The sequence below is a fragment of the Homalodisca vitripennis genome, chromosome 3, assembly GCF_021130785.1.
Source record: "Homalodisca vitripennis isolate AUS2020 chromosome 3, UT_GWSS_2.1, whole genome shotgun sequence".
Lineage (NCBI taxonomy): Eukaryota > Metazoa > Arthropoda > Insecta > Hemiptera > Cicadellidae > Homalodisca > Homalodisca vitripennis.
The window spans coordinates 156850921-156873696 of record NC_060209.1 but is presented as its reverse complement, the minus strand read 5'-3'; the positions used below and the strand labels follow the sequence as shown (position 1 = coordinate 156873696).

General features: G+C 33.4%; 1 protein-coding gene across 2 annotated transcripts in view; it reads left to right on the top strand.

Annotated features, from left to right (window-relative positions):
- The first annotated feature begins 1661 nt into the window (after window positions 1-1661).
- The window catches only part of LOC124357699 (BTB/POZ domain-containing protein 9), a 43040-nt gene continuing 21925 nt past the window's right edge, over window positions 1662-22776 (top strand). For both annotated transcript variants that reach the window (XM_046809703.1, XM_046809702.1), the window contains exons 1-8: window positions 1662-1858; window positions 5231-5427; window positions 8299-8428; window positions 10348-10578; window positions 11527-11617; window positions 15903-16085; window positions 17568-17787; window positions 19738-19967. In XM_046809703.1, the coding sequence (XP_046665659.1) occupies window positions 5240-5427; window positions 8299-8428; window positions 10348-10578; window positions 11527-11617; window positions 15903-16085; window positions 17568-17787; window positions 19738-19967 (1273 nt within the window). In that variant the 5' untranslated portion in view covers window positions 1662-1858; window positions 5231-5239. The remainder of the gene's footprint in view (window positions 1859-5230; window positions 5428-8298; window positions 8429-10347; window positions 10579-11526; window positions 11618-15902; window positions 16086-17567; window positions 17788-19737; window positions 19968-22776) is intronic.

Here is a 22776-nt window from a genome sequence, read left to right as displayed (position 1 = left end):
ATAAACTATTTCCATCTTTTTAGTAAATTTTTGATGGTTCATCATGGCTGGGAGATTTTCCACAATAATGAACTAATTTACTAAATGGTAGAAGAGGACATATACAATCCTTGGTTAGAAGAGGATGAAGAAATCGATTATCATCACAAAACTGTATGTATCTACAACACTGGTACAGAAGGAGAAGGTTACGTCGAAGAAGAACCATCTGTTGATCAAGCACAGGGACGTCCTCCAACTCTAACAGAATTTTTTTTGTAAACACAAAAGAACTAGGTAGGAAATAAATTAAATCCCTCCAGGCAAAGTCCCTTGTCGTACTGTTATTATAGCTAGAACACTAACACTTTCGTAAACTAACAATCAAGTTTCAAACTTGAACCATTCAATTAAAAAGGACTTATTGTTATAAGAAATATAAGGAGAGACTACAAGTTTATGCCCGTGGATCTTGTCAACAGCAGTGGTAGGTCTATACATAGTAGTTTAGTTTGTCTTTCAAAAAGACGAACTTTTGTTTCTAAAAGAATTAAGTGTGCAGTGTTGATATCAACCATGAATCTATATTGTCTGGACTCAAAATTTATGAGAGTACTGGAGACTTGCGAAAGTCAGAGATTATATCTTTTCATAATATTGTAATACAAAAGTATGAGTCAATTGTCTTGATCAAATGTGAGTATAATCTAATGCGCAACCGAAAGTGTTAGTCTCTTACGATATTTCTCCATTTGGGTTCAATTGATATGGCCGATATAATTAGTTACGTATTCAATACCATAAAACATCAAACCAAATTGCCTCTTAAAAATTGTCTGAAAACTTAACCTTAACTTATGCAGCCCACAATTGAACCTCACGCAGCAAATTTAAGACTTCTTATACACAGATAAGACAGCTTTGAAAACGTTTGCCTGGTTTCAAGACCCAACAAGAAATTAAGGGTAAAAGGGGTATATGCCACTCGAGCAAGGACAGCAACACCCTGGACTATTGCTAGAAGCTCCTCGCTTGGATTTGTCTCTATCACGGTACAATGTTCTGCAGAGATTGCGCTGAAAATTAAAACTAGACACTCCAGTTAGACACATTACTTTTATAAATACTTTGATATTGATTGGTTATGTTTCACTTATATTGCAAGGATTTCTGATTCAAGTAAGTGTTCAGTCTTTTATTTACACCCAAAACAATTAGTTTTACGAAATGGCTCCTTTAATCAGACTCCTTGCGTCCTTTAGTGTCACCTCACCACCACAGGGAACACACGTCATAAATAATAATTATGTTCCTATTGTTCCTATGCTGTGAGTAAACAAAATAAAACATCCATTGTAAGATATAGTAGTTTCGAAGTGATGAGTGAAAATACTAGTTTAATGCAACTTACGTTTTGAAGGAGTTCCTTAGCCCGTGTGATAAAAAGTTTCATAACTTTCATCTAAGTATGACACTCAGATAGAAAGAGGGTATTAAAATTGGTAAGTTAAATAATTATAAACTATAGAATTAGTAGTGATGTTTATATAGTACTGTTCTTATAAACAGATCGTGTCTAACAAAGACATCAGAATGTTTTTCTAATATGAAATGTTGTGACAGCTGCGATAGGTTGAAGGAGAGAAAGAGAAAACAAAAAAAGATTCTGTAGTAGTCTGAACTCTGAATCTGAATGGAGGCTAGTCCGGGTTACTCAAATAGAATCTGAATTTTTTATTAGTGAAAAGTAAATAGCAGAGTTTGCTTTAAGCAATTACTTGAACTGTCTTAGTAAGGCCCTTAGTGTGAACTTCAGGTATTTGGAATGGATATTCTGTAAAACACGCCAGTAAATCATAATTACAATTTATTTTGACAGGTAAAGTAATTACGGCATTAATGGTTGATGTTATTTCTATAATCCAGTAAAACATGTTATTGGCGTAAATTTTATTGTAAGATTAGCTCAACTAAATTGTAGCAGTTTTTCATTTTTATTTAATACTGATATTCCTGTGATATTTAAACAAATTCACTGTAAGAAGGATGGCTAATAGCCTATAGATAATTTTTTTCTGAGAAAACTTCTTTTGGCATTAAAGGGCAAGAATGAAGCTCTAAATGATGATTTTTTTCATTGCTTTATATGTCATTTCTAAACATAAGTGTATACATAATTTACAACAACGTATTTACAGAGGGGAGACTTTAAAAAGCGGCCTACACTTGTTATTCAATTATTATTATCGAACTGTTCAATGTATTATCCACATTCTACATTATAGGCTATATTAATTTTATGAAACAAGAATTATAATATATTAACAACATGAATAATAAATTACAATATTTAATCACATAAATTTAACAATAACTTTATAAAATAACAAATCTAACTATGCCCTAGACCTACATATTAGAAATATGAGTTATAATATTTAATATTTATAGATTGTGCAGATAGCAGTAAGCAACCGCTTTTGTGAAGGCAGTAGCCAAACCCAAATGTATATCTTGGAAATTTATTACATAATTTTCTTGTACTCATCGTAGTTTTCAAATTCTCAACAAATTAGTTACTTTTTGCTGTTTACTGTTTACACAATAACTGACTGTAACTAATAAGTAGGAATCATAATATGTTTTGTTAAGTAAATTGTAATATCTAATTATTCATTTGGATAAAAACAAACCTTTTGATAAAAAACAACTGAATAAAGAGTGTAGGCCACTTATTAAAGTCTACCCTTTACAGATTGTAGTCAGGTCCACTCGTGGGTCGAGCTATACCATGGAACTGCAAACAATACCGGTCACAAAATTCACTAAGCATCAACAACAGTATGGCTCAGAATCAGCTATCTATCATGAGTGGCTGGGCAACAATGATTTATTGTGTTACATGCTGTAGGCCACCCCATTAGCGCCACCCCTAATTAGCACTGAGTGTGTTTTTCATTTGTTTAATGTTATGCGGTTGCAGTATAATAAGAGGCCACCAACACAATAAAATCATATTTATGATTATCTAAATTATAGAAACAAAAATGTTAACACGAATTACGTTATATAAAAATAGACTAGGTATAATCAAGTTAGTAGACTACATTTTGTGATTACGGGACATATGTATAAACATCTAATACCACATATACAATATTCTTAACTACGTAAATTAAGTACAATTAACACCTCAAATTCAAGGAGAAACTAATTATATGTTCCCAGTTTGTAAATCATCCCTCAATCATTCAGATCACATAAAACATTATGGTGGGTATGATATCGAATGATTAAGGCAATAGGAATTGTAATTTTGAAAGAAAAACATTGTAAAAGTTAATGTAGGCCTGAGTGAAATTTACCACTGGTATTGCAATCCATTATTTTGATGTTCTTAGGTTACTACTTGGGTAGAGTACACGATAAGTGGACCTGGTTTTTTATAAAACATTGACTAACGATAGTACTTCATTATAACTATTGCAATGTAATCAATCGATATTGATTAATTAATTTTAATGATCAACTTTTAATCAACTGTAAACATTTTTAGATAATACATGTAATGTTTTATTTTTAAATAAGTGACTTTGTCTATTTCAAAATGGCAGTCCTTTAGAAAACTGAACGAAATTGTTTTAAAATATGATAAAACGTATGTTTTTCTTGACTTCAAGATGTTGGACTGGTAAAGAAATAAAAATCCACTATGTGAAATTTGCAAGAAAGACATAAAGTCAGCAGTGAGAGAAGCAAATCTGGTCATGTTCAGATGTATTAAAAGAATGTATTGGAGGACATAATTTCAATAAAAATGCACTGAAAAACAGTTTCTTCAAAGGATCTAAGTTTGGAAAGCGTAACATTGTAACTTTGATGTACTTTTTCCCAGAAGACTGACAAACTATGAATTCGTAATTGTTGAATGCAGTTGGTTTACACAACCCATCAAGAAGTACAATATGTAACTGGCTGTCATTTTGTAGGAAGATTTGTTTTGTATGAATTGATGAACAATTTAATTTAATTAGGGAAGAAAAGCCTGGAGTGATCGTGGAAATAGATAAATGTAAAATAGAATAACAAAAATATAACAAAGAGAGGTTGGTAGAAGGAACATGGATATTAGGTTTAATTGAAATCATACCAGAAGTCAAAAACATGGTAGTAGATACAGAATTAAGGTTTATCCTGAAAACAAACGAGATGCAGAAACCTTCATTCCTTTTGTATTATCAAGTGAAACATGGAACAACCTTAGTCACAGATGTGTGTAAGGCATATTTTGGATTGAGTAAATGTGGTTTTGTCAATCATAGTGAAAACTTTTTAGATGGGGTAACTGGTGGTAACACTCAGGCAGTCGATAGATAGCGGAGGGCCATGAAATGTAGTTTGAAAAGTGGCATACAAGCCAATCTGCTTCCAGATCATCTCTATGAACATTTGTGTAGAAGAGAGGTACGGTGTTCTAAACAGGATGCGTTCAACCATTTTTTTGAAAGCGGTTTAAACATTGGTACCCAGGAGAAAACATTGTTTTGTTCTCTTAAGACAAGAAACTAGAAAATTGCCATGAATATCAATGATTCAATCGTAATTTGATTGTATTGGTGGCCACTTAATATACTGCAGCCAAAAACCCTTATAACAATTCCTTAGTTAATTTGATATTTCAATTTCCAGAAATTATTTTTACACTGTCACAAACAATATATTGCACCACAATTAATAACATGTTTGAAATATAGGTTATGGTAAATCCCAAATACTCCATTGATCTGGTGGGAGTTGAGGTTTATGTGTAGGAAGGATAACAATCTAAAGATAGGCTCACAAGGAGGAAATACCAGGGTTGTTACTATTTATGGAGAAAAAAAAATACAGTGAATTTGAGTGCGAAAACAGGTTTACCAACTGTGTTTGAGGGTGATTTTAAAGGGTGTAAATTATGTACTTCTCTGCATATTTTGAACTTTATGAAAACTTTTGTACACATACAAAGTAGTAGAATAATATTGTTTTATTTTTCTAAGAAAAAAAATTCGGATATATCATTATATCTTGAAGTTGTTTTTGAAAGAGAGAATGAACTAATTTGTAAACGTTGGATTTGCATTCATGTACATCAGTTTTATGAAATGCTTAAAAATATGGCTGAAAATTGTTTATTTGTATCTGTATGTGAGTAAAGGTTAAATGGTTTCATTACTGACCATGACTATAGATTTTAATTTAATTTTTTTAGAAACGTACCATGAGCAGTAACCATCATAGAGGGCTGATTGGGCCCTCCAGTGGTGAAATCGAACATGTCTACTACTTGTCTGAACATTTTGGTGCTCTTCATCTCAACGAAGATTACAGCGACATTATTTTGAAAGTGGATGACCAAAAGTTCCATGCTCACAAAGTAATCTTGGCAGCTAGAAGTGAATATTTTAGGTAAGTGCTCAAAATAATTGGACAAAGGAAGTTTAACGCTTGGTGTTTTGAGATTCTGGTCTATATTGTGGATTAACATTCTAAATTGTGTGTTTTCATGTTCAGCCAGATAAAAGTAGCCTTCTTAATTTATTTTTATATCCAGTACATTTGATCTTTGCAGCTGTCCAACCCTTCAAATGATGACCGCACGAAATTTGTTTTTCTCCATCCTAAGGAACTAACTATGCAGTTACCATTTCAGCTGCCTGCCAACATTAAACTAATAACAGCTGCCATTTCAAACTTACCAACAACAGTACAGGTTCCGAAAATGTCCTGCTCTTTTATACAAATTTACCAGATTTATCAAACCACCCTCCTACATACATAGTTAGTTCAGCATGGTGGATATGCCCACTGCCACTCTCCACAGGAGTTAGCACTAGACTTTGTATTAAAGCTACTAGGGGGGTTTGGAAAAAACTATTACTATGCTTAGTAAGTTACGTGGGTATGTACTTTGACAAAAAGGAAAGAACAGATACAGATAACTTTATTATGAGCTTCAAGCACAGAATGGTGTCAAACAGTTAATAATTACAATTTATTTTTAATGCAACTTAATTTCAAATACCATTGTTGACGTGAGGTCTTGTATGAGTGATGAATTCATCTAGACTGTATATTGAAGTGACTGCAAATCATTCCTGGGGCCTTTTCTTCAATGTGGAGGGTGGGCCTTCCTTTATTGATCATGGAAGCATATTGAATAGCTTTGCTTCATCATATGAGAGCTTTTTTGAGGAAATAGATGTTGTGTGGATAGGAAGATTAAAATTGACCTTGTGCCTTGTGTTGTAGCCATGGTGTAGCCCATTTCTTGAAAGCGAAGACTAGAGAAAAATCAATTGTCTCCGAGATGAATAACGAGAATGCGGTTAGGATTTCAAGGTTTTAAAAAGTGACTCTGCAACTTTCCCCAGCTGAAGACCTGCCATTTATCAAAGAGTGTTTCTAGGGTACCTTTGCTCGTTTTAAGTTCTCCTGCTTTGCCTCTCCACAGAATATTATACCATATCTGAGGTGAAACTCAAAGAGGGCGTAGTCGCTTGTTCTTGTGGTTTTGGCCTTGCTGATGACTCAAATACGCTTTAAAGCAAAAATTGCAGAGCTCAGTTTCATGCAAAGTGAATCAACATGAAAGCCCCAAAACAGTTTGTCATCAAGGATCAAACCCAAGTGTTTTGTTGAACTAAGGGTTTGAATGTTAAGAGGACCAGTGATTTCATCTGTAAGCTTTCCCATAATTAACTGTGTAGTTTTATCTTCATTGAAAACCAGATCATTGCTGATGCAGTAGTCTTGCGCCAAACTCTCTGCAGTGTAGTTGTTCACCTCCAGTGCTTTTATGTTTTATTGCTAGAGAGGAGCATGGTATTATCGGCAAACATGATGGCTCTGCTATACTGGCTAACGTAGTTGGGAAGATCAGCTGTGAACAAAAGAAAAGCTGTGTAAGCTAAGTAATGGCTGATGAAGTACCGTGCCATTTTGTGAAATATAGATTATACCAACTGATCTAACAAAACCGAAGGAATGTGACATTGCCAACTGTTGGTGATACAGATTATTTCAATATAATTTACATTTAGTATACACGTGGTAATATATGGTTGCGATCACAGCATCATTTGTGTTAAGCAAACTTGTGAAATAAAGAAAAATGCATACATGACAAAATTTGAATATAACATCAATAATATCACTATTATTACGTTGGCCTGAATATCCAAATTTTGGAGTCTTGTGAATGTTGAGTTAGCTCCAGTTCGCCCTCCTCTTAGTACAGCGTCTGGAGTCTGACGCTATCAAAGACTAGACTCCTTGAATCTGGAGTTGTTCGTCTGAAGAGATCTAAAAAAAGTTTCAAAATGAACTCTACATATCGACATCAGAAACACCTAGATTTAGTGGCATAGCAAAGGGGGCGGGCCGCACCGGGTGTGACCTTTTCTGGGGTGACACCCACCCGGACTCTCGATTTTAAGAACAATGTACAAACAAAACAAAAAAATAAATAGCTAGCACAGAATTTCTTTTTCGGGGATTCCTCCACGAGCACTTGCTCAGCTCTATGTGTAATTCGGGGATTCCCTCAAAAGAGCCTGATGCTGTCGTGGAGGGTTCCCCGTCCCATACTCGTGATCTATGACGTTTCAGTTGCAACATTTCTTATTTGTTTCGTGAAGTGTGTTGTGTTTGGTTGGCGTGAGTTGTTATATGTGTATTATTCTATAGTAATAGATAATAAAAAGAAAAAAAAATATTTATCCATGATCTTTATTACATAAAATTTATTGCTTTTTACTTTCGATGGGGGCGACACCACCAACTTCCGCACCGGGTGCCACCCAAGGTAGCTACGCCACTGCCTAGACTAAAAGATATAGTGTAATCTAGGTGAAGAGATGCTGTCATTGTCTCATCAGTTGTGCACGAGAGTAACTCTTCACTTTGTGTGATATATTATTTTGTATACTCTTCACAATAACAACTTGCTGTGCTCACTTCTTTCCTTGGCCTGTAGTCTTAGAATGATTCATTAACCATTTCAATGCTCCTATGTTTTTTCCTTCAATCAGCAGTTTTGAACATGCCATGCGACAGCACCAAGGAAGCCAATTTTTAGTACCTTACAGTCATCTACATATATATATAATTTTCTCATTAAGTTGGATGTTATTAATAGTAGTATTCAAATAAAATACTTAATGTCGTAATATAGAATGAAGGTGTGTGTGCCACAATATAACTTTATTTCTTGTCAAAAATGTTTACTTTTAAAATGTCTAAAACATGTTAAATATCTCACTGCTTTGGTTTTTTCAGAGCTTTGTTATTTGGAGGAATGCGAGAATCAAAACAGTCAGAAATTGAACTAAAGGGAACAAGCATTGATGCTTTTAAAGGTCTACTGAGATACATATACACTGGCCACATGTCTTTGGCTCCTCTCAAGGTAATTATTGACCATGTTTTTTTTTTAATTTTTATAGTTTTTGTAAGTCACAAATAAGACAGTTTCAGTGACTTAAGAAATAAAATGTTATTTTAACCATGTTCAAGCATCAGAATATACTTTATTCGACAACTTCAAGTCTGGAATAGTGTCACAGAGTACAATGGTAAGTTATTATCAGAAGTGGCTCGGTCCAGTATTATATTTAATTTGAATTAAACATTTTTTTATATGATGGAACTGGATTCCTCAACAGCCAGTGATGATGCCATCGGGGTTCTGAATATTTGTAGGAGTTCTATATTCTACCAGAAAATGTAGAATTTTTACTTTTATGTGGGACAGTACCCGTATGTATTCTTTTGATTTTGAAGAGAACATTAATTGTGTGAAAGGATAACAGAAATGATGGAATAACTGTTGGGTGTGTCAAAAACACTTAAAACAATCACTGAAGTTGTGTTTCTCATTTTTTTTTTAGCCTTAACAGTTCTAAAGGTAAAAACTAGCACATTCACCTTAACCTTTCCAGCGTTATTGACGCGGATCCGCGGAGGGCTACTACAAGCTCAAAACGTTATTGCCGTGGATCCGCGTTTTTTGCATTCTTTATTTTCTTAATGCTATGTTAGTTGAATATTTTGCTGCTAGATGGTTCTAGTAGTTATGTGACATACAGACGGGTTGCCCTGCCTCAAATTCTATTACAATGGGAGTGGCAGTGGCTTCTAATTGGCCAAACACTGTCTAACGGCGTGGCCTTGCGCCTTTCACAAAGTCATTGACGGGAGCTCCCGTCAAGGCATCTAGTCAGTTAGTGAGAAGCGTCCGGGTCACGCACATGTATTTCGGTTATCGCTAATTTTCTGTTGTGTCCTATTCTTTTTAAAGTAAATTATTCATATTATATACAGCAGTGTCCAGTGTTTATTTACCCGTAGTGTTTTTTTACCATTATTCGCGTGAATGGCGAATCCAGACGATTCGGAATTTGAAGATTTGGTAATTCTGAGCAATTACTTGGTCAACCCCAAACTTTTTCATATTTTACTACGGTCATAAGGATGTTATCAGAAAGCAAGAAACATAATTCAAGCCCCGCAAGGCCGTCCTACAGGTTGCCGAGCGATAAGAAGGTTCAAAGTCCACGCGATAACAGTGGCTTGCGGGAGAGGCGCGGAATGCCAGTTGTGGCAGCCCGCCACCAAATAAACACTCTTTGTGTACTTTTGTATTTTTCTAATTTTATTAGTTTGTAATATAGTATTATGTTTATCTGTAAAAACTGTGTTTCATTCCCCTATTTACTGAATAAATGATAAAAAAATTAGTGACAACTACACTGCTATTCTACGATATTCTCAAAAGTTAAAAATTAGCCTAGTAAATCCAAAAAGGGCTAAACAAATTTTATTTACCATTAAATAACTCTATTTTGACATACAGAAAGGAAAATAAATTTAACTTTACACATTGGAAATTTTAAAAAAATTCTAACTTAATCAAGGATCAGGTCCAATTTTTCATGACGCTTAAAGGGTTAACTTGTTGTTACATTGTATACAATTTTTCTGTAGAGCTAATTCAATCAATCAATATACATCGGCATATCCATAAGTCCTATGTAGTTCCAATAAATAAAATTATTGGTGTCATTGATTGGTTATTTTACGATGCTAATACTGTTGAATCCAGCAACTTTACTTTAACGAATCAGTTTGGAAATATTCCTAAACAATATTTAATTTGTTCATAAATATGTTTTAGTTAATATAACCACTTAATATTCAAACATAGAAAATAAACAACTTCAGTGTATTATTTAAAATTTCCTCTTCACTAACAAAATTAGATGAGTTTACCTGAGTTAGTCTTTTAAGAATAAGAAGTTGTAAAACTTGCAATTCTGCACCACCCAGGAAGAGGTAGTGTTGGATATCCTGGGTTTGGCTCACCAGTACGGATTCGTGGACTTAGAGACAGCTATATCTGACTTCCTGCGACAAGCTCTTAGTCTCACCAACGTGTGTGCCATCTTTGATGCAGCCAGACTCTACCAACTGCACTACCTCACTCGTGTGTGCGCCAGCTTCATGGACAGCCATGCCATGCAGCTCATCACCCATGAGACCTTCGCACAGCTCACCCCTGTAAGTGTACAACTGAGCGAGATTACATGTTTAGTGTCAGGTGGTAACTGGCTTCTATAAAACTATAATAATTGATGTTTCAATCATGTTAAATTCTTTGCTTGCATCAATTTCTATTACATATCATCAACATTATTTTCCAAATGCATGCTAAATGTATATGCAACATGCTGTAAATTTCAATTTTGCCTGTTATGTACAGAACTAGGAACTGTAAAGATTTTAGGAACATTGAGATTACAACATGTTTGTTTATTCATATTAATATTAATAAATAAGCACGCAAGAAATAGTTACATATTACTTAGTATACGAATTACTACTTCATTATTTGTTTGTAATATAAATTACGAACACTGTCTTACACCATCCTGTGACTGTTGGGTGCAGGTTGTAGCATGATCAGAAGATGAATTAGTAAATGGAATTGTCTTGATGATTTGCACTACTTTCAGTTGTCACTTCCACAGGAATGTTCAGAAAATACAAAGAGATACATGTTCTGAGAACATTAATCAAAGACTTGCAGTATTATGTAGGATTACTGTTACTATCCAAATTTTTAAAATATAAGTTTATAATTTATTATACAAATTTTGGTTGGTTAAAATGTTAAAAATAACTTATCATAAAAGTTTATTCAAATTATAAGAATAAATCAAATTAGCCGTTACAAATAAATGAAAGTGCTATTAAATGATACTTGGCAATAGACAATGGATAAATCTCTTTTGATTGTGCAAGGTGATTTTAAACTGGCAATTCTAAAACCGTATTAACTGCTGCCAAGCTGTTGCTTTGGTTCTGGTATTATCAGTTGTTTTTTATAAATAACCATTTCTGAAGCAAACAAATATCATTACTGAAGCTTTAAGTTCTATCATTACATCTTAACAGTATATTTAATATATTTACATCAGTTTGAGACTAACACTTGTTTGTTTTCAGGGTGGTCTCAAAGAACTGCTTGAGAGAGATTCGTTTTATGCTCCAGAAGTGGATATCTTCCGTGCAGTTGTTGACTGGGCAAAAATAAATGGTAGTATTATATCAGTTTGCATGTTTTAGATGTAACTATAAGAAACTGTTTTATTTACTATATTTTCAGTTTAAATCACAAGATCAATGTTTAAATCAATGCTAAATAATATTATATTAGTTAAGGTAGCCTAGTATTTTTTACCAAAATTTATTATAAGACAGTATATTATACTTACACAGGTATTACTATTTGCAAAATGGTGAAATGTAATTCTTAGTTGTCAAAATGTTTTCAATGCAGGAAAAAGGAAATCTTCATTAAATCCGGGAATAAAAATAAACAACCACCCTTTGGAAAAAGTAAGTTCCACAAAATTTTTGGGTTTAATCTTAGATGAAAATTTGACATGGAATCTCCATATTGAACACATAGTTAATGAAGTTACTTCTTGATTGTATACTTTGTATAGGATGTCTAAATTTTGCTCATTAAATACTTTAACCCTTTAACGAGTATAGGTGTTTGTTACTAAATAGTATTGACGTTCCAGAACGTCATATTAAAAAATCATGTGAAAATAGTAAGGACGTTCTAGAACGTCAATGAATTATGACTTACAATACAAGTACCAGCTCTTATGTTTTTCCTCTATGGAAGAAATCCTCCCACTGTTCCTAACCTTAAATAACTGAGCGCAGTTTCCCGCGTAAATACTATCAGCTGCTTTCAACTACAGAGCGGCTGTAAAGGTTTTTTTCCGCACACGGATTCCCGCGATTTCTACTGTCAACAGCAATTGGCGCTAACAACTTCTACAGTCGCATTCTGTTGCTACGCTGTAAACATTCACTTTGTGCAGTTTCTTCTACAATGATCAAATAGTGTAGTTTATTGTTCTCAAGTCAGTTTCCTTTTATGTTGTGAAATGGATCCAGAACGTAACTTACGTAGTGACGACATAAGAAGGGGGCTGTACGAGTGGAGTGAAGGATTGTAATAAAAAAAACAAGAAAAGTGGATTTTGTGACTTTAGACTAAACCTCATCCGAAAAATATTAAAAACACATCACACTCCAAGAGAAGGAAGGCTGGTAGCCGCGGCGTCGAGGATCGTGCCGCCGCCAGCCGCTACCAGAGACCAACATCCACTCCGCCTGACCGGCAGACACTTCCCCAGCCACTGCCGACGCCAGAAGGTCAGACACGGAAGACACAAAAGAGATGCTACGTCTGTTCTCATTCCTCAAGCAGAGAAAAGAAGAGGAAGGATACGACGTTTGAATGTAAAGAGTGTGGTTTGCCACTGTGTATTCATCCATGTTTCGAGCACTTTCACACAAAAAACAAATTTTAGCCTTTGTGTTTTCTCAACATAAGTAAATGTTAGCTTTTTATAGTAATAATATCTGATTTTCATTAAAAAAATCAAACAAAATTTTTCTTACTATTTTGGGAGTGTATTATGTTTCACATCCTTACTCCTATGAACAAATGATGTAGTGACGTTCCAGAACGTCATTACTCCTTAAAGGGTTAAAAATAATTTATTTCTCTCTTATAGAATCATCAATAAGTTTTGGTATTGAAATATGTGGGGGTATGTCAAAACAGAATTTGGATAGAATTCTCCTTCTCCAAAAGAGAGCAATACGAACCATGTTGAATCTAAAATTTGATGACTCTGTTCGTCAACATTTTACTGATTTAGGAATAATGACTGTTTATAGTTTATATGTTTTCCGATCAATACTCCATGTAAAAAAACTAAGCATAAATAAATTGGTTCCGAAACTAGGTGATAGTCATTCATATTTCACAAGAAATCGAAATCAAATTGCTATTAATTCCCATAGGTTAGAATTTTATACCAAAAAAACATTGTATGCAGGTGCAAAGTTTTTACTAAAACTACCTGTGGAATTAAGAAGTATAGACAATATTAAATTATTTAAGAAAAAATTAAAAAGTTATTTGATAAACAACCCATTATATAAATTTGATGAACTTTGACAACCATCCTTAATTTATGTTGAATCTGGTAGTAGGTGTAGTTTGATTTGTTATGGAGAAAACTGTAAATACTGTTACTTAGATGCAGCTAGTTTAATTTAACATAACGACGCCATTCAATGTATACCACTGTATATTATATTAACAAAGATGTTTTCAATTCAATGTGAAAGTCAGTGTAAGTATTTTAAAAACAAAAGTATTTGGCATACAATGGGTTATACTCGTACAGTGTAAGCCGGTTATAGCATCACCCACTTATAACGTTAGCCCGCTTATAAAGTTGGAATAGCACCACCCCGGTAAAAATCAGACCCTATTTCGCCACATATAAAGTTTCTCGCTTATTACGTTTATCCGCGTTTAAGGTACGATTTCGGCTGCATTTCGACTGCTTATAACGTTTTCAGTTGAATTGAGAGAGCATTTTTTATCCAGTTCAGTGAGAGAAACGCCACTTTTGACATGACGTATCGTCGCGCCGCCAGGATCTCGTCGCCAAAGGGTTGCGATCGGAGACGTCTGCAGCATGCTCGGCGCTATCGGCGACGACGTTGAGACTCCATCTTTCGACGCCTTCGTCAGGAATGACGATGATTTGGAGGTGTGCGAGGAGCTGAGTCTAAACGATATCGCCGCCGCACATCAGCCTGCCGACGGCATGGAAGTGGAGAACACCGAGAGCGATGATGACGCCGACAGCGAGGATGCTCCCTGTCCAGTAACCTCGGAGGAGAGCCTGGCAAGCCTGAGCACCGTTACCCGTTTTTTCCAAACTTTCGGGTATAACGTTTCCCGCCTATAACGTCGGCGGGCCGCTGCAAGTGGGGGCGACGCTATAACCGGATTAAACTGTAATATTTTCTCTCCTCCAGTATAAGAGTATTTTATATTTAACTTGTAATATTACTATACTTATAGATACATTATTTAACCCTTTGAACCACTGGTTTTGTACCCAGTAAAAACACTAGAAATCCAGTTTCTTTTCATAGAATTTTTGCACTCATTTGAGAAAAAAAAATGCTGTTTTTATAGATATATACATAATTGTTATAACTGAAAGTTGATCCGCCTCACAAAAGTTATTGATCCATCAATACACCAATACAAGAATTTATAATAATGCATTATTAGATGAAATTTAAAATATTTGCAATGAAAAACTGTTTATAAATAAATCAAGAAAATTGCTATTGTGTTCAGATTACATCGACAATATCACTAAGTAGTTGGTTTTCATCAGCTACTTGTATCTGCTACATTTTCTTCACATACTCTATGGTAGCACAGCTTATACATTTTCCTTGCTCTGTGATTTCTTGCTTCTTCACCAACAAAAGGAGACAACATCAGTTAGTGACAATCAGTAGCTGGAATAAGTGATTCTTTTTCATGTCCAGCAGTGAACAGGTCTAGGTTTCTCTTTGAACTTAGTAAAAGAAACCTATTGTTTCTTTTTCTGACAATTGTGTGTTGTTTTAGATTTCAGAAAGCTATTGTAGGCCAACCAACTGTTAGCCAATTCCAGGAAGAAAATGTTGTCTTATTTTGCGAAACTATCACATTGTCTTTTGCACATCAGTGGCATCTGATCTGAAAGGTCCATCCCAACTTTTGTCATTATAACAAATGAAGATCAAGAACTTCAACTTTTTTTGGGTCAGCCACAACATACTTACCTAACCTAACGAATGTGACCACATGTTATTAATGTAAAATGCTTCAACGAAGTTTTTATAGTACTGTTGATACAGTAACCGGAGAAATAAAGACACAAGGTATTCGTAATACCAACACAGAAAATTAAATTTTCCTACTATGAGACATTGTGTATATTGGCCAAAGATTAAATCTTTAGTATTATTTTCACTTGTACATAGTGGTATCAGGACAATGTAAATTGTACTTGATGAACATAATATTAACAAATAAAACATCAAATCATAATTTGTGATGTCTATTGAAGAGGAAAATCTGAGCAGTTAAAATATACCTTAAAAATGTTGACACCACAGCAAAAACAGAATTTATGGAGTTGGCAGTTAGTTTACTTATTTTAAATATTCAAATATAACACAATCCAAGTTGTTTTGGTAAAAAAAAAGATGCTGTATCAGAGTTTATTAATTTAAATGAGTATACCATCTGAAATTCTAGTAATGGAAAAAACGAATTAAATTAATTGAAATATTAAGTTTTTTCAAATGTTTTATGAAAAAAGTTAACTTTTAAATTAGGTCTGATTCTCTGTTTAGTAAATGAGATAATTTACTGTAAAGTTGGTTAAGGTGTTTTAAACGGTTTTTACATGTTGATACTGTTGTGGAAGGTTTGACCTCGGGCCCAGAGCTAGAGTCAGTTCTGTCCACTGTCAGGCTCCAGCTGATGACTGTAAGCGAGTTGCTGAATGTCGTGAGGCCACTCCGACTTGTTACGCCCGACACCATCCTGGACGCGCTCACTCTACGTACCACCTGTCGTGACTCTGCGCTCAAGTACCGTGGAGCACTCAGTAAGTACAAAACTGAGCAGAATCAAACATGAAATGTGAGTCTGAATGAACTCTTCAATACAGTAGCTGAAAAAAACAGTAGCTGTTTTTATCATTCTAGTAGTTAAAACTAGAATGATAAACACATGAAACCTAAAAGTCATGTTTTACACTTGATAACTAAAAAAATAGATTGCACTAAATTATAACCTAATAGTTTGAATATACTGTTATGGCAGTTTAATTTAAAAAAATATAAACTATTGACATTCCATTTATGGTATTATTAAGTGTAATGTATAATGGTTTCAAAATTCTATTACTATTTCTGTCTCTGAAGACTCCCGAATTGAAGAGAAGGTAGTTTATACAATTCATTCATTAATTTTAATCTAAAACTAGCAAAGCAAGAGAGTTAATCAATTATAGGAAGCCTGAAGGAAACAGGATTTTTCCGGACATTTGCCATCGTTAAGTGAAACAAGAAAACAGTAACACTACGTTTCGAGATCTGCAATCTGATCTCTTCTTCAGGTAAAGAACTAACCTAATACATAAATGCAAGAAAGTTAAATGATTAATGTGTTTAGTTAATTTAAGATGCAAGCTCTCAAGGTCTTTGATTTGTTTACTGGTTCCGGGTCCGTACCGAGAATCAATTCTTTGTTTGAAGGTTATTTTTGACGATGGAAGGATTGTGAAGGAAACAGGATTTTTCCGGACATTTGCCATCGTTAAGTGAAACAAGAAAACAGTAACACTACGTTTCGAGATCTGCAATCTGATCTCTTCTTCAGGTAAAGAACTAACCTAATACATAAATGCAAGAAAGTTAAATGATTAATGTGTTTAGTTAATTTAAGATGCAATCTTGTTTCACTTAACGATGGCAAATGTCCGGAAAAATCCTGTTTCCTTCACAATCCTTCCATCGTCAAAAATAACCTTCAAACAAAGAATAGGAAGCCTGTTGGAGAATTTTATATACTTCATTTTAAACGATTTACTAGTTTTATGTAAAAGAAAGTTTTATACAAAATCAAATTGATCTTATCCATGGTATTGTGTTTTGAAAATCCTATCTTTAGCTGAATGTGATGTGTAATTCGTGTGGTTGTTCCAGAGGTTTTCATTTGTAGACAAAATATTTTCGTTTACAAAACTAGAATGATCCCATAAAAGTATTTAATATGAACTTTCAGTAATATTAAGAGCTCAGTATTATAACTATGTATTAATTTATAAATTTAAAGCAGAGTTTAAAATAAATCAAGAAATATTGATACAGTTATTCATAAATTATTAAGATTGAGCCATTGCCATATATAAGATGAGTTCATTATAAATAAGATAATTTAAAGATTATGTCATATAAAAGAAACTCTTGCCAAACGAGCTGCAGTAACTTCTTAACTCCTGCTGAGTATTTTTGTGTGTTATTGTAAAGTTTTGTCATAGTAGCTTGTCAGATACTTACTATATTTGTCCCTGTGACTGTTATAGAACCTGAAGAGAACGTAGCCCATCCTAACCATGGAACCCAGGTGCTGCAGGGAGAGATGCGTACAGCCTTGCTGGATGGAGACAGCAGTAACTATGACATGGAGCATGGTTACACACGGCATGCCATCAACGAGGCAGGGGACAATGGTATACTGATCAAGCTGGGAAAACAGTTCATCGTCAACCATGTCCGGATGTTGCTGTGGGACAGGGATCTCAGGTAGACACAGTTACCCAATCTCAACTATGTTAGAAAAGCACAAAAATTATCAAACAGCCGTTAATTCTATACAAGTTAGTTATAAAATCTTTACATAATCTTTTCAACATGGATTTTCTGCAGTCTTTAAATTAAGGTCACAGTCCCATAACATATTTAGTCAATGGAAATCAAAAATACACTTGAGCTACACAAAGACAAGATCTTTCTCCACTACAATGTTATGTACAGCCACTACAAAAGGATTATTGGTTGATCCACTGGGAGGTTACAATAATTGTAAATCATGAAAGATAAACGCTTAATATTTTTGATTAGGTGGTCCATTCTATAAAATGTTGTTATAATGGGGTACTATTTGACTCAAGAATACTTTTCTTTTACAAAACATTCAGTATAAGTACTATACATTGTAATTGCTAAAACATTGTTCTATCATTTGAATTCAAGTGAAGAGTATATCATCGCCATAATTAAATAGCAAGAAACACACAGGCAACAATTTTTCCTCTTCCCCATACTTGGAGAAAATTTCCAGGTGACAATTTTGCTGTCACCAATGCTTGGTAGATTTGGCACTATTCATTATAACCAACAACAGTTGGTGTTCGTTATACTGAATGTAATGCCATTAAAATTTTAAGTTATCCTTTTGTCTCTTTAATTCTTTTTGTAGTGTTGGCTGATTTTATCTGTGTCTGCTGTGCTGTGTGTGTATAATTTGCTGCATGTTGAGGAATTAAAAATTACATCCACTAATTTTTGTTTCATATTGGTTTATTGTTCATGATAATATATCATGGGTTTCGTTCGGTGCCTCGTAATCCATTAAGATGTTTTAATGGACTCTATACTTCGTCTAAACATATTACCAGCGGTATTTTGACAGATGCTTCTTACATTTTTGTCTTCACTACTAATGTGTTATCTTATGTTTTGAAAGGCATTTACATCATGAAAACCCTTGTGTTAAAACTACCTACGGTCTTGGACACATGAACATTAATCATGAAAATTATCTTGATAGATAATTATATGCCAAACTTTCTCATGATAACATTATCGATATTTCTTTTTCAAATTTGATCCAATGGTTGTTTAGAAAGTAAGAGTACTCTAGAATTGTAATAGAGATTTTGTAATCAAATAAGTTCAATTGTGAACAAATCTAGGCATAATGTTAAGATTCAATATTTTTTTCTTTATGTTACAAAGTTTATGTACTTTGTAAGTATAAATCTTCCCCATCAGAGATCACTTCTGGCTGGTTTGTACATTTCAGTTGAACCCACACTGGGCACAGCAAAAACCGATGTGTCACTTACATTTGGGCAACCTTATGGATGTCTAGGAACCATCACTAACCACAAATGTTGAGATTCTGGGGTGCAAGAGTAATTCGATAGGTCTATTCTACTGCTGGAGATGACTGTGTTGGAGTTAGTAGGGTTTGTTCCCTAAGTGCTAGAGGTTCTTGCTAGCCTCAATATAAGGATGTGCTACCTCCTGCCTACTTTGAATGGAGAGGTTGGTTCAGAGCTGGCCTCCCCTTCTTTCGATAGTTGGCGCAACCTTACCCATCCAGCATATCCTGTCACTCCGGAAGCAGCGCAAAGGACCTTATAGAATAAATAGATAATTAAAAAAATTTAATGATTACTTTTTTATCAACAACATTTTAGATACTTCACTTTAAATGATTAATAGAAAGAATGCTTTGTATAGTTTAAACAAAAGGTCAATTTTTGTGAGACATATCAAAACAAGGGATAGTTATTTTTATGTATTTGTCTATTATGAAAATAATATTATGCAAGTCTATGCTTCTTTTTAATCCTTACATTCCTTCGTACTGTTTATAAAAATCCAAGTAAAACCATTACAGTTGTACAAACCAAATGTTATGTGTGTATCAGTGTATATTCCAATGAATATCTTCATTGTTGATAGGTCGTACTCTTATTACATCGAAGTGTCAATGGACCAGAAAGACTGGACCCGAGTCATTGATCACACCAACTATTTCTGCCGCTCGTGGCAGAACCTGTACTTTGAGCCCAGAGTGGTCCGTTACGTGAGGATTGTCGGGACCAACAACACTGTCAACAAAGTATTCCATGTGGTATCTTTCGAGATCATGTTCACGAGTACTCCTGTGAATATTGAGAAAGGATTAATTGGTAAGTTGATCACCGTATTAAAATAAATGTGTTATACCTTGCCAGTTGTCTTTTATAACAGTGTATGACTGGGTTATCATTTTGCCCGTATGATTTTTGCATTAAATACCACATGTCTTTAAGGAAGAACAGTCTAGAAATACAATGGATTTATATTGAATCTCAACTCTATAAATCAAACTTTTTTATTCGTCTGTCCCATCAGCCTGTATTCGTTTTGTGTTTTATATATATATATATATATATATATATATATATATATATATATATATAAGTAGATATGAATATGAGGGTTCTAGCGCACTTTTGGGACAGTCAGAAAATCAATGTAAAATACTGTCCATTGAACCATAAACAAATCTGAGAAATCACGAATGTAAAATAACCGAATCTATAGCTGTTTTACTGTTCATTGTAGGCTTCTAATTTCTTAAGCTGTTTTAATGAAAAAATCCAGAAATCTTCGAAATCTTTATTCTACAAAGTTAATTGTAACACAGTCTTTATCTTTAATAGTCTTCTTTCCAGTAACAATCAAGTGTAATTTATCATTTTTATTCAATTCTTTAATCTTTTTTTCATCCAAAACAGTCAAAAATCTGTTCGGTAAGTGTACTTTATAATCTTCCAACTCGGCAATTATTGTAAGCCCGAATTTATCTTTCATTTTATCCAATGTCACAATTTTATACTTCTTATTTTCTTCTAAATCAATCAATTTCTTATATTCTTTGAACTTTAAATCACCAACCTCATTTAATTCCTTTAGTAGCTCCATTTACATAAGAAAAAAATTATTGAAAAAATAGTATAAAGAATTTAAATTGCCCCATACAAACCAATATAGTACTATTTTGTCCTATAATTATACTATTTTTTCAAAAATTTTAAGTCTTAGTTTACAGATTTTTCTATAATAAATAGAAGAATCTACAGCTGTTTTACTACAATTTGTGCTGATTTGTGTCAAATTCTAGTAAAATTCTCCACTTTTCAAAGTCTGAGTTATACAAATTTTCCCTATATAAATAGAAGAATCTAACGCTGTTAAATCATAAATTCTGCTGATTTGTATCAAAATCTTTAAATTTTTCCTATATAAATAGAAACATTTAACGCTGTTTCTACATAAATTGTGCTAATTTTTATCAAATTTTGATAAAAATCCTTAGAAATCTACTGAATTATTGCTATTTTTCAGCTTAATAAAAAGATATTTTACTAAATAGTAAAACTTGGCAGATTGAAATTTTCCCTATTTAAATGGAGAGGAAAAAGGTATCATGTCCATACTGCAAAAAAGATGTTTTTGAACATCATTTTACCCGACATTATAAGTCAAAGAATCATCTGAAAAATAAAGATATTTATGAAAAAGAATTAAATTATTTGAAGACTTGGGCTAAAGAAAATCAAATTGCCGATCACCAAAACATGTATAATATAGAAAAATTGCGTGAACTAAAGAAAAATTTTAAGGAAAGTAAAAAAGATCTCAATCTATTTAAAGATGAAAAAATTCAATCAATCGCTGAGAAATTGTCCATTGAAACAAACGATAAAACTAAGTCTGAAATGATCGAAGAAATTGACAAAACTCTTAATGAGAAACCTGAAAATATCATTGATGTAGAAGTTTTATCCTCAATACACGGTCTTTTCAAGCAATACATTTTAACAAATTTAAACGATAATTCCATGTCAATTTACAAATATCTATCAATTATGCGGTCAGAAATTAAGAGTTTAATCGAGAAATTTCAAGAAAATGTTAAAAATATGAAGGGTTATCTCTCTTTAGAATGCGAATACGAACGAACTTTAGTGAACGGTGAAACACAAACTTGTCCAATGTACTTTACTATAAAAGCAGACGAAATCTTTGACATAAACGACTTTATTACTAAGCAATTTAATAAATTAACACATCGAGAACAGACAAATCATCCAAATCGAGGTTCTGGATGGACATTAAAACGCTGTAAACAACTGATTTTGAGCCTTAATAAACACGAATTTATGAACGCAGGATCATATATCGATTTACCAAAGAAAATCAAAGATAAGAAAGCTTGTATAAATATCAAAAATAAAGATGATTATTGCTTTATTTATTCTATCCGATGTGCTATTGAAAAACCCGAAAGAGACTGCGAAAGATCAAAACAATATGAAAAATTTGTAAATGACGAGATATTTTCAGGTTTCGAGTATCCAATGTCTTTAAAAGATATACAATTATTTGAAAAACGAAGCAGTAAAGCAAAGTATAATTATCCGAAAATGTCTGTAAATGTCTATAGTTTTGATGAAAAACTCAATATTGTTCCGTTGCAAATTTCAGAAGTTTATGACGCCAAATTAGAAATCAATTTATTGTATGTAAAACAAGATGAAAAATCTCATTATGTTTTGATAACAGATTTAAACAAACTTGTATTTTCTCAGTTATCTAAGTGTAAAAATAAAAAATTTCTATGCAGAAGATGTTTAAGCCATTTCTACAAATCTGGAGATTTAACAGATCATTTAGAAATTTGTAAGCAACATGAAGTTTGTAAACCAGTTATGCCGTTTCCTGGTCAAACAACTAAATTCACTAATTATCAAAAGAAGTTTAGCCATCCGTACGTTATTTATATGGATTTTGAGAGTATATTAGAGAAAATACCGACATGCAAGAACAATCCGCAAAGATCGACTTCAACCAAGATTCAGAAGCACATTCCTTATGGTTTTACTCTATATTTAGTGTCAAATGTGACAAATCGCATGTACAAACCTATATGTTATAGAGCAAAAAATGAAG